Below are 13,799 nucleotides of genomic sequence, written 5' to 3'. Positions count from 1 at the left end.
CTGCTTCAAGGTTGGACAAGGTGTTGTTGCTTCAGAGATGCTCTTCTGCACACCTTGGTTGGAACCAGTGCTTATTTGACTTCCTGTTGCCTTTCTATCATCTTGAACCAGTCTGGCCATTCTCCTCTGACCTCTGGCATCAACAAGGCATTTTCACGCAGAGAACCACCTCAGATCAGCTGTTATACCTGCAGCCTCTCTTCAGTGTTACTTGAATCTATAATGTGATGTGCAGACTACAGACTGCAGCTCCTGATACAGACTAGAGGAGGAGGTGGAGGAGGAGGGCAACAAGTGGCGTCATGTCAATTCCGTCTCAGAGGAGCTGCAGGAGTAAAAGGGGGGGGGGGGGGGGTGACGTCACTTACTCTACCAGGTGGCATTCCTAGAGAAGGGGGAGGGGGGTGTATACAATCCAAATTCCTCAGCTTCTCTCGGAGTGAAGCATGCAGGGAAAAAAACGCAGACCACCCCTCTCCTCCTCCTCCTCCTCCTCCTCTCTGCAGCACAACACGGAGCTCCAGCAGCAGCAGGAGGAACAATAACCTGAGAGGAGCGAAGAGGAGTCACTGCAGTCCGTCTGTCCGTCGGTCCTCCTCTCCGGGTTCATTTCTGTCTGAAGGCACCGAGCAGCTCCGCGGAGGAGGCAGGGAGGGAGACGGGCAGAGGGAAGATGTCCTCCCCGCAGGTCTCCTCGTCCCGCAGACAGTCATGTTATCTGTGCGACCTGCCCCGCATGCCCTGGGCCATGATCTGGGACTTTACCGAGCCTGTGTGCCGGGGCTGCGTCAACTACGAGGGCGCGGACCGGATCGAGTTCGTCATCGAGACAGCCCGCCACCTGAAGCGGGCTCACGGCTTCCAGGAGGGCAGATCCCCGGCCGGCGGACCGCCTCCTCCACCGCAGCAGCAGCCCGCCGTGGCGAAGAGCCAGGCGGTGTTACTGACCGGGAAAGACCCGGTGGGGCAGATGAACCATCACCACCACCAGGCGGACGGACCGGGGAAGTCTCAGCAGCCCGGGTTGGACCGGTACTCACTCGGTGCAGATAGCCGGGCTCGGTTCGACTACAGCGGGCACAGCAGCAACAGCAGGCTGCCCAACGGACTCGGGGGACCCAACGGGTTCAAACCGGACGACGGACCGCCCGAGCTGAACCGACAGAGCCCGAACTCGAGGAGCAGGAGTCATGGCGGGCTGGTGTCGGCACCGGGACAGATGAACGTACCGCCGAACCTGCTGCCTCAGACGCTGCTGAACGGACCCGCCCCGCACGGCATGGTGAGCAGAGCCGCCCCGCAGAGCTCCATGGTCGGTGTGTCTCTTCCAGGACAGGTGGGGCTGTCTGAACCGGGAGGGAAGCGTCCCGCCTCGGTGTCCAGCACCGACCAGGAGCGGGAGCTGAAGGAGAAGCAGCGGAACGTGGAGGCTCTGGCCGAGCTGAGCGACAGCCTCCGGAACCGGCAGGAGGAGTGGGCCAGCAAGCCGAAGACTGTGAGGGAGACACTCATCACTCTGTCCGGCTGCACCCCGTTTGACGTCCGCTTCAAGAAAGACCACGGGCTGGTCGGCAGGGTGTTCGCCTTTGACGCCGTGTCCAAACCCGGGATGGAGTACGAGCTGAAGATCTTCATCGAGTACCCGAGCGGCTCCGGGAACGTGTTCTCCAGCGCCTCGGGGGTCGCAAAGCAGATGTACCAGGACTGCATGAAGGACTTCGGCAGAGGGCTGTCCTCCGGGTTTAAGTACCTGGAGTATGAGAAGAAGCACGGCTCCGGGGACTGGCGTCTGCTCGGGGATTTATTACCGGAGTCCCTGCGGTTTTTTAAGGAGGGTGTGGGGGGAGACATGCTGCCGCAGCCCTTCATCGACGGCAGCTACCCGCTGCTGCCCACCTCCCTGGTGCTCCCCGGCCGGGCTCTGGCTTCAGGCAGCGGGGGCAGCAGCTCCAGGGCCGGCGTGAGGAAGAGGAAAGCCTCCCCGGAGCCGGACTCTGCGGAGGGCGGCCTGAAGCTGACGGAGGAGCAGCAGAGGCAGCAGTGGATCAACAGTCAGACCGAAGCCCTCAAACTCTCCATGGCTGCGGGCTCCTTCGCCGGGCCGCCACCTCCGCTCGGCCCGGGACACCCCGGCCTCTCCTCCGGCCGCGCCACGCCCCCCGAGTCCGCCGCTCCCCCGCAGAACGGGCAGTCCCCCATGGCCGCGCTCATGTCGGTGGCGGACACGCTGGGGAACGCGCACTCTCCCAACAAGGACAGAGACTCGGTTCACTCCACCACCTCCTCCTCCAGACACAACAGCAGCAGCCCGCTGTCCCCCGCCTCCGTGTCCGGACAGAGGCGCCTCTCGTCCCGCAACGGGGACCTAGGAATGTCCGCGACGTCGCAGTCCGCAGGTGGCATGGACCAGGTGCACGCGCAGAACGTGCCCGACTCCCCTATGGCCAACAGCGGGCCCCTGTGCTGCACCATCTGCCACGAACGGTTAGAGGACACGCACTTTGTGCAGTGTCCCTCCGTCCCCAACCACAAGTTCTGCTTCCCCTGCTCCAGAGAGAGCATCAAGGCCCAGGGAGCCTCCGGGGAGGTGTACTGCCCCAGCGGGGAGAAGTGCCCCCTGGTCGGCTCCAACGTGCCCTGGGCTTTCATGCAGGGGGAGATAGCCACCATCCTGGCCGGAGATGTGAAGGTAAAGAAGGAGAGAGACCCCTGAGAAGGAGGAGGAGGGTGATGATGATGAAGACACTCTTAAAACTCTTCCTCTCTGCTTTCACTACAGAAAACATTAATGTGAAACAGTCAGTCTGCTGCTGAGCCTCAAAACCTCTCAACACTTTGTCAGTGGAGAGAATCGATCAGAGTGTGCAGATCAGTGATATTGATCAGTGTTGATTAAACTACAGAAACAGGAGAACACAATCCTCAGAAAGACTTTAAAGTTTAACATGAAGCAGAAATATTGACGAGCTAAGGATCATAAATGGGTGAAATAACCTCATCCCTTAATGCTTCAATATATAATCTACTGTGACACAGTTTAAATGAGTCTTTTCTCATTAATGAAAGTTTGCTGTAATATCAAAAGTTAACGATGTCTCTCAGTGACGCTTTATCAGATTTATCATCACTTTTGGATATTTGGTGAAGAATGTGTTGATCTTTGACAAATTGCAGCTCCATTAATGATTAAATCAAAACCAGCAGCTCGTCTACTTGTAAATAAAACCAAATTTAGGTGAATTAAATAGATACTTCACTAATAAGTGAAAGAAAAGAGCCCCATTAACCAGCGAGTCTCCTTTAAAGAGGCTCCAGGCTAAAAAGGGCAGATTAGAGGAGTTAACACAAACTGAAAAATGTACATGAACATCAGAAACACTGGATCTGTGAGAAGATCCACTTTATAAAATCATATTCGTCATGAGACAAGTGTTTAATGTTTGATCTAAATTATTCAACATGCTTTTCATAAAATCTGTTAGAAATAGTTTACTCATGTCGACAGGAAGTTTAGTGAACATTCAAAATAAAACCTGGAGATGAATGTTGAAGATAAAAAATGTGAAATTAGGAGGAGAAACATTTCTAAAATGACCAACCTCATTTGAGAGTGAGTGAATATGTCAATGCACTGTGTTCGAAGAACCTCCTCCTGCTTCATTCAGACCTCACCAGTTTATAAATAAATTATGATTTCTATAACTAACTTCTATGTTTGTGCACAAGCCAAAATCTCAAGGCACACCTGTATTTATATTTGTGCACAACAGCTTCTATAACGAGTGTAATCACTCTTATCACGACATACAACAATAAAAATAAGAAAACACATGACAGGTAGCTTCATGACACTGTCTACTGACAGTTGTTTGTCTCTTTCAGTGTTATGTCGTCTTCGCAGGTGCTTTGTTGTAGTTTGTTCCGTACAATGAAGCGATCCGTCGTCCCACTCACTGCTTTCTCATTTTAAATGTTATCAACCTTCACACTGGCTGCTGATCAGACAATTCCCACACGATTCTATTAAATTACAGTTTTTAGGCAGTGTTTGCCTTTTTATTAGGAAATGGGTGCCACAACATACTGATACAATCAATTAAAAATTAATTCATAACTTTTTGGATAGGCCCAGTTGAATATTGCAATAATAATGTGTGGTTATCACAGAATCCCACGACGCACCATTTGAGAACCACTGATCCAGAGTAAAGACAGACTGGTCACCTCTCCTGAACCTCTGTGTTTCTGCCGTACGTTAGTCATAACTGATGATTGCGTTTGTCTGTAATAATGAGAGGACAGGATTATAGAGTCTGAACACCTGAACTTTTAAAATTGTGTACACTTAAATTTAGCTGTTCTTTGAGCAGCTGACCGTAAACCAGTCACAGCTGAACTTAAACAGTGACGTGTAAAACGAGGCAAACATCTCACACCATCAGTAACACTCTGACAAAGACACACTAAAGCAGCTGTTTTTAAAGGTTCATGTTTGTTTATCACATGCACGAGGACACATTTTTAAAATACTTTTGCAAATTAACTGTATTAAAAAAATGTTTAATGACAAAGAAAATGAACTGGACTGGACGCACAGTGCGAAGATCAAACTTTATTTACACAGATGAAGTGTTTAGTGCAGCAGCTGCAGCACACAGGAGGAAAGAGGACAAATAGATTATCAATAAGGTGCTAAAACTAAATTAAACCCAACAGCAGAGAAACACTGATTTTATAAACATGACTTTTGTTCCACAGGAAGCTTTAAGTGATGTAGACAGACTGCAGCTCCCACCGAGGTCACTGAGCAACATATAAATATAACATCCAGAAAGTAAAACAGAGCATTACACAGATCCGAAGATTCATTCAGATTAAAATGTAATAAAGTGATTTAATATTTATCCAGTTGGATTATTTCCTGACAGCACATTTAAACATGGAGGGAGATGAAATGTGTTAAAGCCTGTTGTTTAATGACTTTATGCAGGGGCAGGCAACCTGTGTCTCTCTAGACCTTCTTCATTGGCTCCCTTGGGCTTTGACATAAATTAAAACGAAATGAATAATGTTATTTTTTAACATTCAGACTTTTCATTTGTCATTTTTGAGGGCCTAAAGTGAATATTGCATTCAACTGTAAAAATCCGCAGCCTATACATCAAATTAAAAAATGTTTTGACGTTACATCTACGACCTGGAGCCTTTTCCTCCAAATGCTGCTGAACTTCAGTAGCAGAGTCCCTCTAGTGAGGCGAGCTGTTACCTTTATTTAAATATGTGTTCGGCTCCAGAATTTTTGTCTTTTTTTGGCCAATAATGGCTCTTTTAATGGTAAAGGTTGTCGACTTCTGTCTTAAAGGAACAGTGTGTAAAATGTAGGGGGATTTAGTGGCATCTAGTGGTGAGGACTGCATGTTGCAACCAGCTGAAACTTCTGGTAAGAATTCCTTCATTGTTCACCAGGTTTTTACCAGGAGCTGAATTATCTACAGAGGTCTCTTCCTCTCCAAAACAATCAGACCTTGTGAATAAAACTGGTTAAAACACTGAATAAAGCAGTTTCAAGTTAAAAATCAATGTTTCCCTGACGCTGTTTAGCATGTGGGAGACGAGCCATTAGCCCAGCACCTGCTAATCTGTGCTCCTCTTTCTTCTCTGATAACTTAAGAGCCAGATGTTCAGAAGGTTTTCACTGGGAGCTGAATTATCCCCAGAGGTCTCCAGACAGACTCGGTGATTTAAACTGGTAAAAACACTGAATAAAGCAGTTTAACATTACAAAAATCAGTGTTTTTCCAATGCTGCTGGTCGTGGAGGGGCTGTTAACTACAGTGGGGACGTGAAAATGTTAATGTCCCTATCTAGAGCCAGTGTTTGGTTTATCCTTAGTTCTGAGCCACTGTCGAAAGATGGCGGTGCAACAAAGCAATCTTCATAAACGAGGACTTGCTCCCTATTTAGATTTAAACGGCTCATTCTAAGATAAAGAAAATTCTTATTTTCAGGTGATTATACACTAATGAAAACATACTTATTGGATTTAATTTCTGCCAATATACCCCCCTGAATCCTACACACTAGACCTTTAAACAAGGAAACTGAATCAGAATCAGGTCAACACAATCTGCTCACACACAAACAACTTCAGCTCATAATGACTGAAGAAATTATATTAATCAATTATTTTTTTATTCGTCATATGGAAATTATTCAAGATATAACTTGGGTAAATGTGATCCCTTCATCTCTTTGTCGTCTTACATTGTTGGCTGATGCATTATGCTCATCCATTTTTATTTATTTATTTAAGTTTTTTATTTATTTAACCAGGAGGCCCCATTGAGATCGAAAATGTCTTTAACAAGAGAGACCTGGCCGAGGCAGCAGCCATAAAAACACATTTAAAACGCAACAAATACAACATATAACACAAGAATCCGCAATAAAACAACAGCTATTCAAACTTAGTGGCCTCTTAAGAAAAACGAGCACGTCATTGTCACCACATTCTTTATGATGCCCTTAAATTCAGTGATGGATATAAGCGTGTCTAATTGTAGATCTTTTTGTTTCCGAATGTTTCTGGTAATCCATGGTTTCTGGTTGTGGAACAGTTGAACTGTCTCCGCATCCCGACCTCAACAAAGTGTTTTAGAAAATCAGACTGTAAAATTCACCCAAAAAACATCTGAAGAGTTTATTTCTAAGTCAATGGATTTATTAGTCGATTAATTGACTCTTTAGACAAAAAAAGACATTTAAAGACGTGGCTCTAATCGAGCTTTTGTCTCTACTTCCTGACTTAATACAAACTAAATGATTCACTGAGAAAATAACCAGCAGATAAATTGTTAATCATCATTAATTGCAGCTTGACTTCAGTTATTAATAAGAAAACACAATAATTTGTAGAGAAATGACCAGAAAATGAAATCGAATCAAATTAATAAAGGTGATGATGATGCGGCAAAGTTGACTTTTCCGTTCTGCGGACAGATTTTATTCCACATCAAAGCAGATTATCAAGTATTCAGAAGAAAAGACTCATTTAAATTCAGTGATATATCATTTTAATTGAGCTGATAAAGAAAGTTTACCAGTTTGTTCTGATCAATTAAAGGATTCAAATTCAGATTCAGCACTGATTCTTCACATGGTTGAATCAGAAAACATTTCAGGAGGCAATGAAATAAAATCAGACAGTAAAAGCAAAACAAAAATAAATGACCCAAATGAATATATAGAAAAATAAAGTTGTCGCTGTGTTTCGTGGCTCCACTGACGGAGTGAGAGAAGTTTTTCGGACTCAGCAGCCACAGTAAAAACTGGACACAGGAAGTGAAACGTATAAATATTCTCCATGTGGATGTTTCAGAATAAAGAGTCGGAGTGTTTGTGTCGTGGTGGAGGTGACGGAGGTGTGAACAGTGATGTTGTGTTTTAACAGGCAGACAGGTACAGAGAGTGAGACAACTCTCGCTCTTCATCATCATCATCACACCGTCACTTCATCAAATCGTGTCTGTAAGAAACAGTTTTTTATTTTTTTATACAAGTATTTATTTGATTTTTTGAGAATCTTTTTTGACTTTTTAACTTCAATTTTTGTGACTTTTTTTAATTTAAAAGTTTTCATATTTAAATTTTCTTACTGCAATAATTTTTTTGTGTTTTTCTTTTTTACATGTAAGATTTAATTCAGTGGCAGCGACAAGATAAACAGTCTTTCTGTTTTTATTCTTTAGTATTTTCTGTAGTGACAGATGAAACTGATGAAACACATTTGATCTTGTAACGTGCCTTGGAGCTCAGTCAGTTGTAATAAATTCCATTGGTATGAACCTTTTCAGTGACGTCTGACTTTTCTTTTGTCTGACTGAACACATCTTGAAATCTTTGGAGAAGTTTTCAAAGAACCTAAACAACAATTTTGGGTGAATGTGTGTGAAATGAAGCCGCTAATATAAAAACAAGGAGACTGTGGGTTGAATATTTTACAACAGTAAGCGACCTCTATTTATAGAGACTCAAGATATTGATCTTTATTTCATCTGTTTTATATCTGACCAGATTTCAGTTTGAATTTTCTGTTGATACAAACTCAGCTCTTCCTCTGTTATTTTGTTAGTCTCCAGTGTAATATTTATTTCTGCAGTAACAGAAAACACTGACACATCAGTCACTTATTGATCCAGTTGCTGGTACGTCTGTTTTTTGATCGACGTTGAGCTGCTGTCAGTGAGACAAAGATTAATCGTGTGAAAATGTCCAGAGACGACTCATAAAAAAGTGACAGAAGCTCTCACCCAGTACAGTGTAGATAAAACAGTATTTCACCGTCTTATTGGCTGCCTGTACATGCACCAAATATTCAGATTTTTGCCCTTTTTTTCCAGGGCGGCCCCAGTCATCATTACGGTCCATCAGTGGACTAGTCTCCCGCATGTTTCTGATATGAATGTAATGATTAAATGATATATTTTGGTGGTTTGAGTTGAAGGTGTGAGAAAGAATAGTATCAGTAACATTGTTAACACTGTGCTACATTACAGAGAAATACAAAACCGTACTAATGAACCTTCATTAATATAGGCCTATATTTTATCTCCAAGTGCACGTCACACACTGAGCAAGCCGCCTGTTAATGACGCTGTGGGCTAATGGGCATGTAGCTACTTCCATGTTTCAGATGATACGTCATGTTTGTAGTCGACCAATGAAGATGAGTTTACATATCACCTTGGGTTCGTCCTTCACCTTCTCAAAATGATCCCACACTTTGGATTTCCTGCCCGACATGTTATTAACTAGCCTGTGGAATAACCGCAGGTACCAGCCCTGGAAATTAGAGGCCGTACACATGCTGCATCTTTGGGCGCTGGGTGCTACTCTTGTGCTTTTTTTGTGCCAGCTTTTAAGAATGCAGTGGCAGGTTGCGCCTGGGGTTGCTAAGCAACCTTAACAAGCATCGTTTCATAGCCAATTTACCTGAAATCCTGAGTGCAGAGCTGATCTCGCATTCAACTTCTGTCGTCTTTTCAAATGCCTGTTTTCTTCCTCAGTCTCCATCAGGCCTGGTCTCCTCTCCAGATACATAAAACACAACATTCCTGTGCTATAAGTAAAGATGAATACTCTTAGCATAAATCCTTAACAGCCCTCTAATGGGCTTTGCTATTGGTTATACCCTTAAGTTCAATGTTTAGTCATTTAGTCACGTTAGAATTGTAATGGTATGAAATCCTGCATTGGTACTCTGTATCGGCAGCTACCTAAATGTAAGTACTTTGGTCTGAAACAAAGTGGTATCCGTGCATCCCTACCCTTTATACCTGCGCACACCCTCCACCACACCACTAGCACCAGTGTGCTGCTTTGAGTCAGAATGAAACAGCAGGCCTGTTATTGGCTGATGGTTACCATGGAGACCACAGCTGCTGGCCGGATTGGTTATTTAATACTTTAACTACTATTTTAAAACCCTATTTGTCCCATTTTAACTGACCTCGCCTTGGTTTTACAGGAGAACTGAAATACACACATTGTGTGTAGTATTTTTACTGTACAAATATAGAAATATATAAGTACTATTGCACAGTAAGCAGTAGTAGTAGTATTAGGAGCAGTGGTAGTGGTAGTTATAGTAGTAGTAGTAGTCATAGCAGCAGCAGTAGTAGTAGTATTACCATTTACAGTATTAGCAGCAGTACAGCATGGTATCTTAATGTAGCAGCAGTGTCAAAAGGAATACTGTCAGTGGTAATGTCGGTAAAAATCATATAGAAAATAATATGAGTGATACAGTAGCGGTTTTTGCAGTAGTAGTAGTGTAGGTAATAGTACTGGTACCAGAGGTAGTGGTAGTAGCTGTAGTATTATCAATATACTCTCAGTCCTCACAGTAGTTTCAGTTTCTTGCTGCATTGCAGATTTTTTCCTTTGAGCAACAACACACACCTGTGTGTGTGTGTGTGTGTGTGTGGACAGTGATGGTTAAGGTGCCCTTGGCTCAGTGCAGCAGCTCACAGTGTGCATACTAATGTGCACACACACACACACACACACACACACACTGTGGGGACTCCAGGGTGGTTTCTAAGGAGACGCCAAAGTGTGTGTGCACGTGTGTGTGAGTTAGGGAGTGGCAGCAGCAGTGGTAAAGTAAGTAATGGTGTCAATGGAGTTTTTCATTCGCTGCAGTTGACAGAAAATAATCGGCAGTATTTCTGTTAATCATTGAATCATTTGAGTCATTATTTAATCAGACTCGTTGGGCTCTGACAGCCTGAGATGAACATGCTATAAACCAGATGATTAAAAAAGTATGACACTGCTACAAAGATGTCCTTTTCATAAACTGGGCTCTCTGTGATGTAGAGAGACACAGTTACACAGAGAACAAAGGAAAAAGAAGGTGGCGTTGGCTTTTGTGTGAGATGCAGAAAACCTACAACTACCAGAATGCACTGCGCTGCACTGGACAAATAAACGCCCCAGCTGGTGGGTGAGGTAAAGCAAGTATTGCCATTTTTCTACAGGAAACAATATGGCAGCTGGCTGGTAACAAACGATCTTGTGGTATAGTTAAACAGTTCAATATGTTTATAAAAAACATTTGAGGTGAGAAATAGGCAACGCGGTCACAAAATCTTGGTTTATATTTGATCAGTGCTACTTAGTTTTACCATTTACCGCCGTTTTTCAGCCTCTGTTTTCACTGTGCAGGAAACAGTATGGCGCCCACTTCCTGCTCACAAACTCTCGTATTACAGCCAAACAGGGCACTAAAATATTTTTCTGGATACATTTGAGGTGAGAAAGAGGCCATGCAGTAACAGAATCCTGATTTATATTCGACCAGCACTGCCAAGTTTTACTAACTGAGGGGCAGCTCTGCCTCTCAAACTGCCTCTATACTCTTTGTGTCCATGGTGGCAGGCGTATGATCATGTAGAAGAACAAATGACAAAAATTGCGTTATGTGTCATACACCAGATTTGAGCTGGGAGACAAGCAGGGAGATCTGGGCGCTAGTTAGATGGAGGGAAGTTTAGCACAGTTCATTTATACACACTACCCACATCATTATGATACAAAGCTGGTTGAAAATATCCCTGTACTTGTTATTTAAAATAATCTGCTGATGAATCAATAAAAAAAGTAATCATTAGTTTTAGATATTTGGCTCTCCATGAATTCTAAAGGCTCATTTATGCTCTCAAACATTGTAAATGTCATTGCCCTCATACTCCCATGTGTCCTTTATGATGGTGCAGATACAGCCAATAGATGGCACTAGAGGGCGGAGTCAAAAGTTGCAGACAGCAACAAACCAGGTGACAGTGGAGGAGGTCATCATCATGTACCTTTAAAAGGACGCAGCGTTGTGGACTGTCTGTAAGGCTATTAAATAGCAGGGGTGACAGTAGCTCAGTCCATAGGGACCTGGGGAAGGAACAGAGGGTCACTGGCTCACGTCCCCGTCCAGACCAAATATGGAGTGTGGACTGGTAGCTGGAGGCGCCAGTTCTCCTCCTGGGCACCCCTGAAGTGCCCCGAGCAAGGCATAAAACCCCCAACCGCCCAGGGCGCCTGTCTATGGGCAGCACCCTCGTGCTGACATCTCTCCATTTAATGCATGTATAGGTCCTGTGTGTGCATGTGCGTGTATTTCAGGCCTGTGTGTGTATGACAACAGAGTGAAAAAACTGAATGTCCCCTCTGGGATTAATGTCGATGGGGAGTTATTTTCACTATATTGTCAATTCGATCCGTTAGGACATTATTTAACAGCCTTCATCTCGTCTCCTATGGTCGTATCTTGCTTGAATTACGCTACACTGCCTCCATGATCTCCAGTGGTTCTGCTCTGTTTCATCCATATCTGCGAGCTCTCAGAAAATCTGCACAAAGTGAATGCAGAGTACGGACAAAATGATCTGTCTCCGTCTCCATATCTCCACAGCCCCAGACGTTTAATCATCAGCAGTTTAATTCCAGTCTGGAGCCTTTGTCACATGACGTGTTTTCATCTCCTCTGTCATATAATCAATAAGTGGATGCAATAAATCAGTTCATCTGCTGCAGTCTGAGTTTCAGACATCCAGACTCTGCTTACTTCATTATTTCACCATCACAGGAAACTATATACAGCAAGATGGCTCCTGGTTTGAACCCTAGGGTGGAGTTTGCATGTTCTCCCCGTGTCAGCGTGGGTTTCCTCCAGGTGCTCCAGCTTCCTCCCACAGTCCAACGACATGCAGGTTAATTGGTGACTCTAAATTGCCCGTAGGTGTGAATGTGAGTGTGAATGGTTGTCTGTGTCTATGTGTCAGCCCTGTGATAGTCTGGCGACCTGTCCAGGGTGAACCCTGCCTCTCACCCAGGATAAGCTGTCACAGAAAATGGATGCATGGATGCAGGAAACTTTTTAGATATGGTGATATGAGACTGGATATGGTCTTAGATTTTGGATATGATAAGTTAGAGTGTCTTCTCCTTGGTTTAAAGGCTGCGTTACAGTGCAGTGATGACTGTTCCAGCTGTTGTATCGCTTGTCTTCACCCACTCAGTCGTTATATTCACAGTACTGATGATGATTGATCAGAAATTTCACTGTAAATATTTTGTGAAATCACGAACAGTCAACCTGACAGCACAGTTGCAATATTGATATCGAGGTATTTGGTTAAAAATAACCTGATATTTATGTAGAAAATAACATCTGCAGCTGAATAATTATCTTCTGTTACACAGTCAACTCAAATGATCTCACAACGCAGCATCAGCCCCGTCTGTCTGTCTGTCTGTCTGCGCATCACTGCAGTCTGTTTTCCACCTCCGTTGCCATGCAGGGATGCTACGGTTGCCGTGGTTACCAGCCTCCGGTTGAAAACATCATTTATTCAGGAATGTGCCGAGGAAACAAAGACAGACAGACAGAGAGAAAACGTGATGATGTATAAAACGTGTGTCTGAATTTTACACAGCGATGTTTCGCTAACATTCGTGCCGGTAAAGCTTATTTGAATGTGAGGGAGCAGAGAGCCTGCAGGTGACAGGTGATGAGGTCACAGGTCAGGTGTGTGTGTGTGTGTGTGTACATGTGTGTGTTCCTCCCGCTCGTCATCTCACTGCTTCAACTCCATTTATAGACGATGATGTCAGCACTATCTTTCTCGCAGCATGCTCCCCTCCTCCCCCGCTCTGACACCTCCAGTCAGTATAATGCAGTCTCAACACACCCCCTCTCTCTCTCTCTGTGTCTCCCCATGTTTCTCTTCCCCTGACAAATGACCCCCCCACCCCCACACTGCTGCAGCATTCAAACAGAACCAACATGTGCTGTTGTTTCTTTGTCTCGTCAGATTGGTCGTGTCGAGGTCGTTGTACCAACAAACACTGATCACGTTGTGCTCATATACAGGGCGCATACTGACTCACATGTGGGTCCATGTTTGGCTCTAATGGACCCTGTCAGCGGCTTGATTTAGCACATTTAAACCCACGTTTAGTCCACATGTTTTGCATTAACACATGCACAGTGAACAAAAATCCATCCCTGATTCATTTCCTATCGATAGACTGATTGATTAATAAACTGAACACTCTTCAGCTGACACAGAGAGACTGAAGCTTTAATATTCACCTCCACCCGTTACTACAACGCTCATCAATTATTAGTACGTAAAGGAGAGGAGAAGCCTTTCACACCTCCTCCTCCTCCCTCTTCTCTCTGTGAATGGAAGCCTCTCTCCTCCATCAGCATCTCTGCTCTCTGTCACCATGGGAAACCA

General features: G+C 44.5%; 2 protein-coding genes across 3 annotated transcripts in view; both read left to right on the top strand.

Moving 5' to 3' along the window:
- kiaa0586 (KIAA0586 ortholog) overlaps positions 1 to 13,799 on the top strand; it is a 46,287-nt gene that overhangs the window by 8,794 nt on the left and 23,694 nt on the right. The window lies entirely within an intron of this gene.
- irf2bpl (interferon regulatory factor 2 binding protein-like) lies at positions 513 to 7,880 on the top strand. Its single transcript, XM_049596460.1, has one exon. It carries the CDS (start codon positions 674 to 676, stop codon positions 2,711 to 2,713), a length of 2,040 nt encoding a protein of 679 aa, XP_049452417.1. The 5' UTR covers positions 513 to 673; the 3' UTR covers positions 2,714 to 7,880.

Source organism: Epinephelus fuscoguttatus, linkage group LG14, assembly GCF_011397635.1.
Source record: "Epinephelus fuscoguttatus linkage group LG14, E.fuscoguttatus.final_Chr_v1".
Lineage (NCBI taxonomy): Eukaryota > Metazoa > Chordata > Actinopteri > Perciformes > Serranidae > Epinephelus > Epinephelus fuscoguttatus.
The sequence above is the reverse complement of the archived record's forward strand: the minus strand, read 5'-3'. Positions and strand labels throughout refer to the sequence as shown.